The following is a 16,214-nucleotide window of genomic DNA, read 5'->3' as shown; positions in this document are numbered from 1 at the left end:
TTGTTGTTGTTCTTCTCACAGCTGAATTTTTATTCCTCTTGTGGGGTGTTTATCTCTGCTATGCAGTGCGGACAGTCCCATCAGCATTTCATGAGCCACGCTATATGGCTGTCGCAGTTCACAATGAGCTCATTATCTCTGCTATATTCCATACAATTAGGCAAGTGCTCTGTAGAGCTAGCAAATAACTGTTTTATTTCTCCAATGTGTTGTGGTTTGATTTAAATAGCAAAATTGGGTAAAATGCATCATGGAAAGATTCAGGAAGGATAATGTTTTTAAGCTGACTAATTTCTTTGTCACAGAAATGGCAAATGAATGTAGGGTTTTGTTTTTTTTAACTGTTCTTAGTTCCTGCTGATGTTTTGTTACTACCTTTATTTTGAAGGTTAATTACTCTGTATTATTGTATTCTATCAAACCACTTACAGGAATGTCATTGAATATTGTTATGATATGTAATACTTTTTGTTCTGAAGATATAAAGCTACACATGCATACATCATAAAGTTGATATAATAAATTATCTGTGTTTCCATTCATGTTTAATGCATGGGGTTACGCTTTTAAAATCAATGTTCAGATAGACAATTTATGTGTATTTATTCTGCTGAATTCAAAACTAAAAAACCATTCCAACCCAAGGACTAGATTTTTGTGTGCAATGGGGTTTAGCAGTGACCTATTGTACGCATGTATGCTTGGCCCTCCATTTTTTGATATCCCCTATATTTCGTACTCGGTCAGTATAAAGGAGGAAGAAAGGGGCTAATGATAAGTGAACAAAATGAAATATGTGTGACTTATCTTCTGCGAATTTATGCCTATCTGAAAATGAAATGAAAACCTCAGTGAGAACAAAAAATGAAATCCTATAATTTCAAAAGTAACAAAATAAATGTCATTACTTGCTCGACATATCTTAAAAGTTAAGACGTACTTAAGAATACAATGAGAAATTTTAATTATTCAGCCATTTCCCTCAGTGGAAAAACAATAATAATAGTGGGAGTCAGAGTGGGAAGGTGTGGATCTGTGGAAGTTTTGGAAGATATTTATCATTTCTCACTTTAGTCAATAATTATAAAATTATATCTTGCACTTCTAGGAACAGATGATGGCAGAGAGCAGTTGAGCCTTAGACACACCTACACTTTTTATCTTTTAAGTAAGAAAGGGGGTATTTATGATTTGATCATCTTGGAGCCTCCATCAAAGGGCTAGGAATCCAGGGAATTTGCCTCTTTGCTTTGTCTTGACCCCTCTCAAAAGAGAGAGAAAAGAGAAAACGAGAAGAGGAAGGAAAGATGAGAAGCAAAATATGATATTATAACTGGGCAAAAAGAAGTCTCTCTTAATCCTATTTAGACTAAAGCTGGAGGACACGAGAGGAGGTGTCCTCGGTGCACAGTGTAGTGAGCACCAGAGAGGACTCTGCCATGGGCGGAGCCCCAAAGCCTTCACAGGTCTCCCAAACCATCTCCCAAGAAAAGTTGCATTTTTGTTTTTTGTGTCCAGGATATCAAACACATATGTTTCAAGGTATAACAAACATGCTTCTCTAGAACCATTTATAAGTTAAGTGTTATATAAACGAACCAATTGCAGAGTTCTAAGCATACCAAGAGGCTTATTGCAGATGAGTTTAAATGTCTTCTGTTGCCAGAATGTGACCATGTCATGCAAAGGCCTTCCTACTTTTGCCCTACAATCAGCTGCTGTATTTCTTAGAACCAAATTGCCCAAGAAATTAAATCTGTTTAAAGCAGTTGCCTAAATTGATTCTTATCCTTTTCTACTTGAAGATTTATTCTTTTCAATTTTCATTGTTAAATGTTTTTTCAATGGATTTTATTGATTGATTGATTGATTTTATTGATTTATTTTTTCAATGGATTTTATTTTTTTTTTAGAATTTTTTTTTTCAACGTTTATTTATTTTTGGGACAGAGAGAGACAGAGCATGAACGGGGGAGGGGCAGAGAGAGAGGGAGACACAGAATCGGAAACAGGCTCCAGGCTCTGAGCCATCAGCCCAGAGCCTGACGCGGGGCTCGAACTCATGGACCGCGAGATCGTGACCTGGCTGAAGTCGGACGCTTAACCGACTGCGCCACCCAGGCGCCCCTTTTCAATGGATTTTAAACTCTCAACTGGTCCAAGTCTTTTCAGCAGTAGGCAAGGTAAAGCACTTTTTAAATGAACTTAAAAAAAATTCTTAAGAAGGCAATAGGTGGTTATTACAGATAAATCATAAAATGATAAAAAATAAACTCCCTAATCCAACCACCCAAAAGTGATAAGCACTGTTAGCATATTAGGAAACACACGCTAAATATTCACTGAAAATAATTTTCTTGGGAGCCTGGCTGGCTCAATCAGGGAGCATGCGACTTTTGATCTGAAGGTCATGAGTTCAAGCCCCACATTGGGCATCGAGCTTGCTTTAAAACAAAATTAGTTTTCTTACTTTGCTTAGGTCTTTCCTACAGAGTCCCAAACAACCCATTAGCCTAGCCAGATGAACCATGTAAATGATGAGCTGGGTGCACATAGGCACAAGTGCTGACTGAATTGTTCATGTTGAACCTAGTAGATTTGGTGTTAGTAGACATGCCATACTCACAAGATCAATTTTCTTCCAGACAACTGTGTAGTCCCCTATAAGTTTTGAACAGGGAGGACTTCCAATGGCAGCAGGAGGCCTTGGTATTTTCTTAGGCAAGCCTAAGAACACCTGCGTGGGAAGCCCTACATTTTAAGTTCCAAATTTAACTTACCTTTCAATTAGATTGTAGCATATTGGCTTCAAAGAATCATAGTATATATTAGCTACTTTCTCAGAAATTTAACTTGTATGGTCATAAACAGCCAAGGATAGAATTATAGTTTGACACACTAAATCTACAGAACACTGACTTTAGGGAGATGAGCAAGAAGCAAGTAATAGGCAGTAATAATTAAAGGAGTCAAGTATATACAATTTCTTATTTACATGTGGACTGAATTTGTACATGCTATGATTCCAATGTTGGTAAAGTCCAAGAATAAGAAACAAGAACGTAATAATTTAAATAAACTGGGTTCATCTTTGTAATTTTTTAATAGAATCAAATAATATTAAATAAGGCATCCAACATCAGCAAAGATATTCTCTATCAATAGGACATATCTGTTCTTTCTTATTTGCTTAAAATATAAAATTATACATACATAACTGTATGTATGTATGTATATATACATACATAAATATGTAAAGCTATAACTGCATATTTATATACAGATTTACTTTTATTCTCATCAAATTGCCAGATTAAACAAATAAACTAAAAGGATTAAGTCCGGCAGTCTCATAATGCAGAAGGCATTTTGCTTAATCTGTTCTATAATCCTTCACTAAGCATAAAGCAGAGCTTTGGGAAAGTGCGAGATTTTAAAAGGTTTGCTTTTCTTCCTAACTTGAATTTTTGAATATTTCTATGGTCCTGACTGTTAGATCTATTTTTTTAGAAGCTGTAATAGTCTTTCAAAGAAAACCAATCTTTAAAATGACTGCAAAACCCAATTTCTCTTAAGATCGTTCTAGTCAGAATTGCAACCTAACAAGCCCAGCAGTATTTAAAAGCTGGTTAATTTAGGGGCGCCTGGGTGGCACAGTCGGTTAAGCGTCCGACTTCAGCCAGGTCATGATCTCGCGGTCCGTGAGTTCGAGCCCCGCGTCGGGCTCTGGGCTGATGGCTCAGAGCCTGGAGCCTGTTTCCGGTTCTGTGTCTCCCTCTCTCTCTGCCCCTCCCCCGTTCATGCTCTGTCTCTCTCTGTCCCAAAAATAAATAAAAAAAAAAAAAAAAAAACGTTGAATAAAAGCTGGTTAATTTAGGGAAAATTGATGTTCGTATACAGTACTTCAAAATTACTTTTTGGGAGACTCACCATTTTAATTTAAAATACATGTAAGCATTGTTCCTTCCAGATACTGTCAGGCTAACATTCACTTGCATTCACTGGCATTCATAATGTTCACTGGCATTTGAATAGGAATCCCCAGTGCATGAGCCTGTGGACTGTAGACCCATCCCCTTCCCTATAACTGTCTGCCCCAGAACTGGAAATGGCCCCAGCAGTTTGGGATGAGATCATTTTCCAGGCCACATTTTATATTGCTTCCATGCTTAAGATACTGTAACTTGTTACTGAGGATGATGATCCTATTTCACTGCTTTAAAAAAGAAAAAAAAAATCTCACCTGACCCTACAGAGACTCTGTCAAAAAATATCTCATCCCTGAACAAAGTGGATATTCATTTAGTCATATCCAAGGCAGGTATAAAGCCACTTTTCTGACAAAGGAATTAGAGAAGATGTTAATTCATAAAATCCTGTTTAGTAACGTGTGAGCTATCGTGAGTTTTCTGTACTTCTATGCATGTATTGTAAGTCCATTTTGTGTATGTCTCCAAACACAGGGGAAACTACCTCTCCATTTTGGACAACTCTTGAGCCTCCATTTTAACTTGATATTTGAGGGAGGGGGGTGAGAAACTTGGTATTTGGGGGAGTGGGGGATAGGATAGAGGTAAAAATGAGGAAGAAATCCACTTAGTGGAAATTCTGAGTATAAATAATACTAATTTACTTAGTAAAAGATATAAAATTAGTTTCTTCTGCGTTTAGATTCATATATGTTTATATAACATTATATATGTTAATGTTCATAAGCATTGTCTTAAGATATCAGCTTTTTAAATTTGATGATGTATATCACTGAATCAAAATGCTGATTGTCTAATTCCAAATGCAGTAAAATCTCATATTTAGCTTTTCGTGGATAAACAGTAGATGGGAAAAAAATTAAAAGAAAAATATAATTGCAAAGGACCTTGATAAAAGCAACATCTGGTTTCTGCAAAAGAATGAGTCCTTAAAACATGAGTTTGTTTGTACATATACCTAATGATTTATGAAAATATTCCAGCAATTACCAGAGTAGATCTCAGTACTGAAGTTTTCCTATACAAGTTTCCTGCAAACTCTCCTAGAACACAACTTTATAAATTACTCAGCAAGATATGATTTTAAATATTGCATTTTAAATTATCATAAAACAGTTTGATACTTTACAATAACTAAATTTTTTATTTTAGAAGAGGCGTTTTACAAACCATTAGTATATTCATTTTTCCATTACATTGTTCATCATTGAAGCCTTTGAGGTCATTCACAAAGACAGATAATTACCTATCCTTTTTTTTTCTTATTTTTTTTTCTTGATTAATGTTTTCAAATGTAGAGAATTAGAATCAAGAGTTATTTGGATGTGTCTCATAGCCCAAATTTTCCTGAAGTCACCAGTTTGTAAGCCCATTCTTCTTTTGAATTCATAAGTGTTCGTGGCTTTAATTTTAAGACATTCAATTTACATACAAAATAAAAATTCCAGGAAATGATTAGCACATTATATATCTATATGCTGTCTTTCTTACTAACTTAAAATTAAAAATAATAAAGAGTTCATATCTTTATCCAATTGCAGTCACTTTGAGCCTTATTCTCCTGTGATGACAATATATGCCATAGAAACAGCAATACAACTGTTTCCATGCTTGCTTGTTTTTTTAAAATACACCAAGGAAAAAAGTTTCCAAGTATCCTAGGGTTTTAAATAGAGATCTTGTTGGATTACTAACTTGGTGAATTCTCATTTCAGATTCGTTCTTGCCTCAAGACTTCAGTCTGACTGGATGCTAATGCTGTATTTTGCACATACTCATTTGACTGTGACAGTCACCATTGGGTTGCTTTTGATTCCAAAGGTACTCCTTTAACATTACTTTTCTCTTGCAAGACAATTATTTTAAATAAGCATGGAGTTGTTTCTGCTTTAAAAAAATATCTGGCATATAGGCCAAGAGAGGTGTGGAGATTTGCTTGACGCTCTAAAATAATTTTAAAGCTCTCTCCTCAGGGAACTAGATGTCTCTTTTCTTTTCGAATTTATTAAATATCCTATATAATTATTAAATGCTTCAATTTTTACAAAACCCATCCTCTGGTTCAGTTCTTTTTCAAATATTTTGATACACAGTTATGTTTTAATTATGGGCTCAAGATGGCCTTTGACTGTAGCTATAACATCAAAATTATTTTTTGAAAAGAATTAGCCTCTTCTAAGAGTCCTCTTGTTTGGATTGATATTCAAGAAGCATTGTATTGCAAACATTCAGAAAATTTTTATATAAATAGAAATAAATAATTATAATGTTGTGTATAGAAGAATCCTGCTTAATAAAGATGGGCTGACAAAGATTTATCTAGACAGCATACTGAAGTGGGGGGAATTATCAATATGTGCTCCGCCCCCACTAGTTATACAGTAGGGAATCATTAGCTAAGACTTTCATCTCTCTGAGTTTCAGTTTCCTCATCTAGGACATGATAGCCATAAAGCTGCTTACAGTGAAATAATATGATCGCAGAGTGTGGGAGAATAACATACAAGTTAGAGCATTATTATTATTTTCCTCTTTTGCCCATGGAAAAACAAAATATTAGGACACTATGTATCTGTGTAAGTGGCACACGATATATTATTAGCATGGTTGAGACAAGAATTGTGATTTCTTATCATTCACTCCACTCCAGGCTTTACCTCCTCTCACAATTAACCAAAACATTAAATGAAATTCAGCCTGACTGAAAGTCCAAACAAATGTAAATAGAGCCAAATGCCTACTTTCTTCCTTACTTGAATTATACCAAATAGCCACAATTTCCATGGGCTATTCTGCTACTGCAGTTTATCCTATCCATTTTCATACTTTCCATTATATGATTACATTTTTATTAGATGGATATACTGTATACTCAGGCTATTTATTCAGTTGTAAAAATTGAAAACACGTGTTCATACAAAAATTTGTACATGAATGTTCCTAGAAGCACTATCCATAACAGCTAAAAAGTGGAAACAATCCACATGTCCATCAACTGATACATGTATAAACAAAATGTGGTGTATCTATACAATGGAATACTGTTCAGCAATAAGAAGGAATAAAGCACTGATACACGCTACAACTTGTACAGGCCTTGAAAACATTATGCCAAGTGCAAGAAGCTAGACACAAAAGGTTGCATGATTCCATTTCTATGAAATGTCCAGGACAGGCAACTCTATGGAGACAGAAAGTAGATTGGTGGTTGCCACTAGCTAGGGAGGAGGCGATATGGAAGTGACTGCCTACTGGGTTCAAGATTCTTTTGGAGGTGATGAGAATATTCTGGAATTAGATAGTGGTGATGGTTGCACAGCCCTGTGAATAAACCAAAAATCATTCAATTGTATGATTTGAAATTGAGAATTTCATGGTATATGAATTATATATCAACTTCAGATAACTACAAAAAAATCATTGAGGGGCTTTGCCAAGCACTGGTCTATGTACTAGAATAAGAGTAATGAACAGATAACATATGTGCTCTTGTGGTACTTATGTTCTGGAGAAGGGGGAAACAGAAAAGATAAGATAAATATTTCAAATATTATTTTAGATGGATATAAGGAAATATAATGCAGTAGAAAATGGACAATATCTGACAAGTAACTGTTTCTTAAACTCATGGTCACCTCTAAGACTGTGCTTGACAAAAACAAGTCCATTCTTATCAATAACCTCTCAGTGATTCACTAGTAGCTTGTGAGATTTGGAAGGATAGGGACTGTGTTCTATTCATCTTTATGGCCTTAAGTTCCTGACACATATGGGAACCACAAACATAAGTAGAAGAGTGAAGGCAAGATTCACCCATTTCTGTGGTTTCTCAACCAGCCCCTATAACAAAACCTTCACGGTTCCTTAAGTAGAGAATTGCCATTTCACATTAGTTATCATATATATATATATATATATATATATATATATATATATATATATATATCTTATATATATAGTTATATGTTCACCGGCCCACATAAATATTTTAACAAGTATTGACATTGAAATTGCTCTGTATCATCAAAGGGTGATCTGTTAATTTTTTAAAGGAGTATTTGAGCTGATGACAAGCTGTGAGAAGAGAACTCATTTCCCTAAGCCTTTCTCTCAATTTTCATAGAATAGTCACTTAGTTTATATATTGTGTGAAGTGGCTGGATTGTTTTGAGTCTCCCTGCTTTCCATCATTTACCCAATTCATTCTTCTTCATGTCTCCATTTGCAAAAGAATAGAGATAGCAAGAGTACATGAAACTGAAAAATATCAAAAAGACACATGAAAATAATAAAAATACCTCAAAATGTTCGGTGAAGGAGGAACTTGAGAATAATGAGCTTGAGAAAAAATTCTGTAGGTTCAGTGAATCTCTGACTTTTAAAGTTAGATATCATCACTTTAGGCTGAGAGGGCTCTGTGCTCCAGAGAGGCTCCACGATTTGTTCAAGATATCACTGTCAACACAATTGAGGTTGGAATTAAGATCCCTTGTCCCCTGAGTCTTGGAAGCAACTTTTTTGAAGCTAAGTGGAGTAGACAGAAAGTCACTGTCTGTGATCAGAGCCACTTGTGCCCTTAGATGAAATACAGTGTCCCCTATTTGAAACAAAACGACAAACACAAGGTAGACCCTACTGCTCAAAAAATATTTCCATCCAACTGCCGGGGAGTTTAAATTGCTACTCTTGGAAAACATTTGTTTGGGTTTTTCTACCTATTTTCATTTTCAAAATGCAAATATAATGGAAGAGGAGTCGCGTAAGTGAACACCGGGAGCCTGGAGAAAAGACAAAGAAGAAAATAGTAGTCAGAGAAGGAACCACTCATTAATATTGCCTAAGAGCTTTAGCGTGTAACATGGAAAGCAAAACACAAACATAGCAGCAGATCTTTTTGTGAAGAGTTCTAAGCCGAAGAGATAATATGAACATTAGAACCTTTAGAAAATTATTATGCTCTGCCTTATAGTGGGCTAATGTCTACAGCTCATATTATCTATTGCAGTTTTCGCATTCAAGCAATAACCCACGAGATGACATTGCTACAGAAGCATATGAAGATGAGCTAGACATGGGCCGGTCTGGATCCTACCTGAACAGCAGTATCAATTCAGCATGGAGTGAGCACAGCTTAGACCCAGAAGACATTCGGGTAATACCAGTATTTCATCTTTCTTATTTCAGATTAACCCCGTTTATACAGGCAAGCCCATGTGGGCTGATGTACGTGTATGCTCATCTGTGTGCATGTGTGAGTCAGAGAGAAAAAGAGAAGGGGAATGTGTGTTTTTGTAAGAACCAAAGACATCAAAGGGAGTTAATTCAGGTGTAAAACATTTGTTATGGTAGAAATTCTACAGGCCACTCTTGATGGTCTCAGCTGACTTTTATTAGCAGCCGTAATGATGAACTGGTTACACTGGTCCCCTAATACCGTTTATGACATTTTGCTGATGGAAAGGCAGATCTGTGGGCAGAGAGAATGGGTTACTGAGAATAATCTGTGACAACACATCAGCATTTGGAGTAAGAAGATGCTTTCAGTAACTGATGGTCTGTTGTCCCCTAGATCTGATCTACCATTAGGGGTAATTTTATCAATGGCTACATGATGCTTCCAATATCGTTTAGGGGTATGGCTTATCGGTAGATAATACGCTGTGTTTTTATTGTGATCCCAGTTGAGTCTGGCACACACAACTCATAAGTCCCAAGGGCTTGCTCCATGAAACAAGGGTAAAATGCATGTGTTCAGGTCTTAAAGTTCAAACGCTATGTGAAACAGAATGCAAATTAATAAACCTCAAATTACATTTAGCAATATTACCTTGCTAAATCACTAAGTTCCACATCTCTGTGAATTTGCTCTTGTTCTGGCAGGATGAGCTGAAGAAACTCTATGCCCAGTTGGAAATATATAAGAGGAAGAAGATGATTACAAATAACCCCCACCTCCAGAAAAAGCGGTGCTCCAAGAAGGGCTTAGGCCGTTCAATCATGAGGCGTATCACCGAGATCCCAGAGACGGTCAGCAGGCAGTGTTCCAAAGAGGACAAGGAAGTCACAGACCACAGCACAGCCAAAAGCACTGCCCTGGTCAGGAAGAACCCGCAAGAGTCTTCAGGTAACACCGGGAAGCCCAAGGAGGAGTCCCTGAAAAACCGAGTCTTCTCACTAAAGAAATCCCACAGCACTTACGATCATGTGCGGGAGCACACAGAAGAGTCCAACAGTTTACCGGGGGAAAGCCAAGAAGAGGAGTCTACAGAACATTCCACACTGGAGTCTCTGTCAAGTAAAAAATTAACACAAAAACTGAAAGAAAACAGTGAGGCCGAGTCCACAGAGTCTGTGCCTTTGGTGTGTAAGTCAGCAAGTGCTCACAATCTCAGCTCAGAGAAGAAGCAGGGGCACCCACGAACATCCGTGTTACAAAAGTCTCTCAGTGTCATAGCAAGTGCCAAGGAGAAGACTCTTGGATTAGCTGGGAAGACCCAAACATCAGGCCTGGAAGAACGTGCTAACTCCCAGAAACCTCTGCCAAAAGATAAAGAAGCAAACAGAAAATACTCAAATTCAGATAATGCAGAGACTAAAGATTCTGCCCCCCCAAACTCCAGTCATTTGGAGGAGCCAAGAAAACCTCAGAAATCTGGGATTATGAAGCAACAAAGGGTCAACCCGTCCACTGCCAATTCTGAGATGAGCCCAGGCACCACCCAGATGAAGAACAACTTTGACATAGGGGAAGTGTGCCCTTGGGAGATTTATGACCTGGCCCCTGGTCCCGTGCCTTCAGAATCAAAAGTTCAAAAACACGTATCTATTGCAGCTTCTGAAATGGAGAAAAACCCAACTTTTTCCTTAAAGGAAAAATCTCATCAGAAGCCTAAGGCAGCTGAACTATGTCAGCAAACCAATCAGAAGAGCATAGACAAGGCTGAGGTATGCCCTTGGGAGAGCCAAGGTCAGCCCGTTTTGGAAGATGAGAAGAATTTGATTTCCAAGACTCAGGTTCCCCCAGGGAGGGCTAAAGGTGAGAATGGCGGTCAGCGTTATGCGATAAACGTGTGTGCTGGGCAATATGAAGAGCTGCCCCCCAAAGCCGTAGCACCAAAAGTAGAGAATGGAAATCTCAACCAAACGGGAGACCAGGAACAAAAAACATCTTCCCCTGAGGAAAACGTGCCTGGCTCCTATAACTCAAGTAATAACTTTCAGCAACCTTTAACATCGCGAGCTGAGGTGTGTCCTTGGGAGTTTGAGACCCCAGATCTACCAAATGCTGAAAGAAGTGCTTTACCTGCTGCCTCTTCCACTTTAAGTGCAAATAAGATAGCAGGGCCTCGGAAATAAGAGGTCTGGGATACTTGTGGGCGTAGCATCCCCAGAAAGAAAAGGAGAAGAAGGAAGAAACCCTGAATTCCACAGAAGATAGAAATTCCCAAAGAATATTTGTCAGTCAAGGGAAAGGGGAAAGACAAGGGCAGAAGAAGACCTGGAGGGCAGAGCAACATCACAATGGAGGAATTAGACTGGCCTAGAGAAGTCTTTCCCCTGAGGACATGAGGAGAATCCTTACATTTCGGCACGTAGGGAGAGTAGCCCTCACCGTCTGCCCCTGATCAGTATTTGCCCATGGCCCTTTGAAGATCCTAAGCAAGGCAAACCAGAAGACACAGTATGAGATTGTGCAAAGAAGAAGAAGGTATAGACATATACGACCGAAATTCTAAGTAGCTAACTGAACTTACTTTACCTATTTAACCTTGATAGCACTGCTAACTTAATGCATCCCAAAAATACCTTTTATATTAATGATTGCTCTCATTTTCTTATAAATGTATGTTTCAGTACATGGTTGTGTCTCATATTCAAGCATTCCAGGTTGTATAACTTTTGCAAATAACTTTGATATTATGTGACACAACACATTTATGCAATCTGCAGCTACCCAGTTGTTCTCGCAAGTTACAGAATACCTGCTATCTATCAACTTTAGTTGATTCTTGAAGTACAGTAAGCTTTCTCTGGCTTGGGAAGCCATAACTGTTATGATAAACTCTTTTCGTTCTGGCTGTGGTTTATATATATTGTGAATTTGGATTTGACTCTATTGTTTCACCTCATGGTTTGTTATACTGTCTTAATCAGGGTTTTTTATACAAGTTGAGTTACTTGTTTTGCACTTCTTGTTAGGACTCTGAGACCCAGCGGTCCTACTCTAGTCATATGTCTCAGTAAAGGACAACTTACCTATTGTTTGTTCAGAGTCAGAGACAGGTAACGCCTTCATTCCAATCTATTGTCCCTTTTAACTCTTTTCAGTATTTCATACTTAGCAGCATTTCGTAAGGAAGAAGCTAAGAGTGAGAAAAATATACTGCACATTAGTATCACCACCGAAAGGGAAGACTCTAGGAATGACATGAGAATTACAACAGGAATTCTCTTCCCTGCGGAGCCAGGGAATTTGCCTTTCAAAACACAGACAGAAAGGGAGCTACTGATAGCACTTTCAAGGGAGTATTTTTTTAAAGAGAAAAATTATGATAGCATCAAGATCATTGTATGGATATATTTTTATTATGCATACCGAATATATATTTTAAATTACCTCCAACTACTTATTCTCATAAACTCTTACTCGTTGCTTCAGCCAGGGGTAGCACTTGCTGGGCTTAAATCCCAAAGAGGTTTATAACCTGATTTATTCAAAGCCTGTCAGACGGTACAGGCTCTTCATTCTCCCGAGCACTGGAAAACTTACAAGTCCTACATATTGCCACCTCGCTCACAATTAAAAATGCCAGGTTCACATGCAAAGCAAAACAGGTCCCAGAGCGAAATTTGTAAAACTTACTGCCTTCCACGCTGATCATTTGGCATGGAAATCCTAAGCTGCTGACTTAGCCCTGCTGATGTGATCGTGAGAAGAGATTCTGATCTGAAGCTCAGTCTCATCTTAGTTAAAGATGAATTACTTAGAAATAGAATGCAGACTTCCCTTTCTCTCCCCGCTAAACGCTGGAGTACCGACGGCTTATTTGGCCAGGACATTTCCCGCCTAAGTAACTTTTCATTTAATGAGAAGCAAGGGGAACGTGCTAGGAGGATGAAAGATAAGAAAAGAGAATCAGAAGGCAGATATGGGGCTGTTCTGAGAGAATATCATTCTCAGTGGAGGGTAGAAACTAGGACTTCTCTTTATTCATCATCAAATTTTCTCAACGATTTTTATTCAGGAGTCAATGAGCGTGTCACCATTTTGCAAAGCTGTGCGTAAATCTTCCTCACCCATTTGCTCACTTTGTACATTACTCAGGTTGGTGGGGTAGGTTTGAAGAGATATAGAGATTCTATTTTTCTGCATTTCCTTCATTTATTTCCTTCTTTTCTTCCTTTTCAGTCAAGGCCTATGTATTCAGTAACCTTGGAATACAACTTTAAGGTATATTTGTGAACTTGGATAGGAATTGCCAGGTCTACCTGCTTGTTTCACTTATGTTCCAGGTCTGTGAGCACTTTATTCGCTTTTTGAGACATAAGCAGTCAAGCATCAGTGACTTTTTATTGCACTTCAGGATGATCCTGCTAGAGATGTGGCTTAAAGAAGACTTGCCAAATTATACCTTAGTGACAGTCTACAGTCCATAGATTTTTCTCCACCAGCATAAATCAGTGAGAGTGCCTAGGGTCCTTCCTAGAGTTTCATTGCCATTGCTTATCACCAAGAGAAGTTTAAATCTACAATTCTTGAGGTTATTTTCCTAGATCGATAACAGTAAGAAAGTGAATAAACACTGTTAAGGTCACAAACATTTGCTAGGTTGTCCTTCTCAATGCATGTGCAGGCTGCATCCTGTCCTTGTTTTTAAGCCAGGGTTTATAAATAAGTAGATTTATACCAATCTTAATAGAACTGTATATTTTATGCAAGAATTAAATGCTTTACGACATGAATTATATAACTCAGCCCATTGTAAACTTTGGTGGCAACTTGGATTTGAAACTCGACAGTTCTCTTGTATTTGCTTCCTAGGTTTCTGCATGCAAGTGGTGACAGGTAGGACTGAAAAACACTGCCTTTTGACTTCTAGCATTTAGCAACCGAGAGTTGTAGAGTCAATAAAGCTGTAAGTCTCTTCACTTAATCTGTGGTTCTTCTGAAACTATTATCTGAAACCTACAGCATCTCACCATGAAATATTTGGTAAATTTATGTTGTGATGTGTTACAGCATGTAAATAATAATAACTTCTCTGCAATAAAACATATTTATATGAAAGTGATTCATGGCGATTTGTGTGTCTATCAAAAGAATCAAATTTATTTCACCTAACCAACTTGAGAAGGAATCCCATGTATCTTTGGCTTTGGTACACATGCACATACATCCTCATATGCTTATGTACAGAAATATATGATCAGCCAGATGTGGCCTCAAACAGGTAACCATTTGGAGCCAATAAAACCTGTTAGGACTAGTGGTTTTGATTTAAGACAGCTCTGCCTAAATGGGAAGTAATTCAGTTACCTTTTTTAATTATCTGAACACACACGGGCAACTTGCTAAGCAATGGTGATGATCTTTAGATGAACAGGAGCTCCAATATCCCGTGTCCAGTATCCAGTCACTGCTGCAGTAATACAGAGGACAGCCTGACTAAGTCATGGAGTCAGGGGAGGCTTAGTAGTGCAAGCTCATAAGGCTGAAATTCTGCAAAGGCATCAGGTATAAACAGGAGGTGTAACCCTGGAAAAGTCATCGCACGCAACCTTGCACGCCATGCTTCGGATTAACTACAGCCTTATCCTGCAGTACTGGGACCTATCAAAAAGCATTAAACTGGGTCATAATGAAGTCATGTAGAAGGATCATTTGGGGAGCAGCCCAGGAATGGACTGAAGTGGGAAGAGACTGCAGGCAGCTACATCAGTTAGAAGAGTCAAAGGAAGGGAAGGTGAGGGCCTAAAGAGGAGAGGAAAAGATTTTATTGGTTATTTTCTGAAACTGGAGTCTTCAAATGGTATTGGTGTTGTTATATGAGGTCAGAAATCAGAGCAGTAGATAACTATATCAAGTATAAATGTTCCTTCTAAGCTTATTGACACTTTGGATCGTTTCAAAAAATTTAAAACCCCTCTCTGAAAATCTATAGACCTCCTGTCACCTGCCCACAAGAAAAGCTGTGGAAAAGAATAGCAAATTCATGCTGTGGGGAGACCTTATATTAAACCAGGCTGGGAAAAGAGCTGCAGTATAGACTTAGCTTCCCATGTGAGAATGGCAGCTCTCTGAAGCAGAGAAGATGAGGCAAGAGGGCAGAAGAGGGAGCAAGATGCTCCTTTCCAGTAACCAAGTCATTGAGAACATCCTTCCCCATCTCTTTAGACATGGGTGTCCCGTATTCTACATATTCTTTGTGCTTAGACATAGAATCAGTGGTTTGAGCTCTTTGACCTTAAAGGGCTAAGACAAAAGCAGCTGGCAATTAACAAATCATGAAAGTCAAGTCTACTGTCCCTTCTCATGTGATAAGGAAGGTAGAGTCTTATCCGTTGTTGGAATTGCTTAGTTGACGACTGTATTATTTTTCCATATATTTGCATAATGCTAGTAATTGTTTCTTTGTTCTAAATTTAGAACTTTCTGTTAAAAAATACCTGAGGGAAATATTTCCATTGGAAATGGCCTTTATCATGCAAGTAATAATGTAAATCTGTTGTTCTAAAACACTACAGGTTGGTTAAGATTTGCTTTATTATTTCAGCAAATTCCATCCTTTTTGCCTTAAATAGTTATAAAAACAGAAATAATATCAAAGTTTAGTTATTTTCTCTTCAAATATATGCTTCTTGGAAAGTAGCATATATTGCTTGGAAAGTTCAAGCACAATTGTATGTTCTAATTCAATATTAACTGGTTAGAAGGCAGATGATGAAATGTATGAATTGGTTTTTTACTTCCCTCTCTTTCTCTGTGATGTGAAAAGAGTACTTTGTCAGAAATAACACTGATCAAATGAAAATGGAAAATGAGGGATAAATATAGAAAGGGGTCTGTGTTGCATAACAGTAACATTCCTGGAAAGAAAAAGAAGTCAAATAATGCAAACAGAAAAGTTCAGGACATACTCTTCTAGAACATACTCCCATTTCAGTTCAAACAGTAATAGGAAAAGGGGGAAGATGCCCTCTTTTGAGTACATAAAACAAAGATGC

The 16,214-nt window shown here is 37.7% G+C and overlaps 1 protein-coding gene across 1 annotated transcript in view; it reads left to right on the top strand.

Moving 5' to 3' along the window:
• Window positions 1-14,281, top strand: part of GPR158 (G protein-coupled receptor 158) — a 436,580-nt gene extending 422,299 nt beyond the window's left edge. The window contains 4 exon segments of the mRNA XM_025930720.2: window positions 22-160; window positions 5,705-5,810; window positions 8,995-9,141; window positions 9,870-14,281. Coding sequence (XP_025786505.2) covers window positions 22-160; window positions 5,705-5,810; window positions 8,995-9,141; window positions 9,870-11,411 — 1,934 coding nt within the window. The 3' untranslated portion in view covers window positions 11,412-14,281.
• The last annotated feature ends 1,933 nt before the right edge of the window (window positions 14,282-16,214 follow it).

This window comes from Puma concolor, chromosome B4 (assembly GCF_028749965.1).
Source record: "Puma concolor isolate L17-30 chromosome B4, mPumCon1.1.hap2, whole genome shotgun sequence".
NCBI lineage: Eukaryota > Metazoa > Chordata > Mammalia > Carnivora > Felidae > Puma > Puma concolor.
This window is presented reverse-complemented; position numbering and strand designations above follow the sequence as displayed.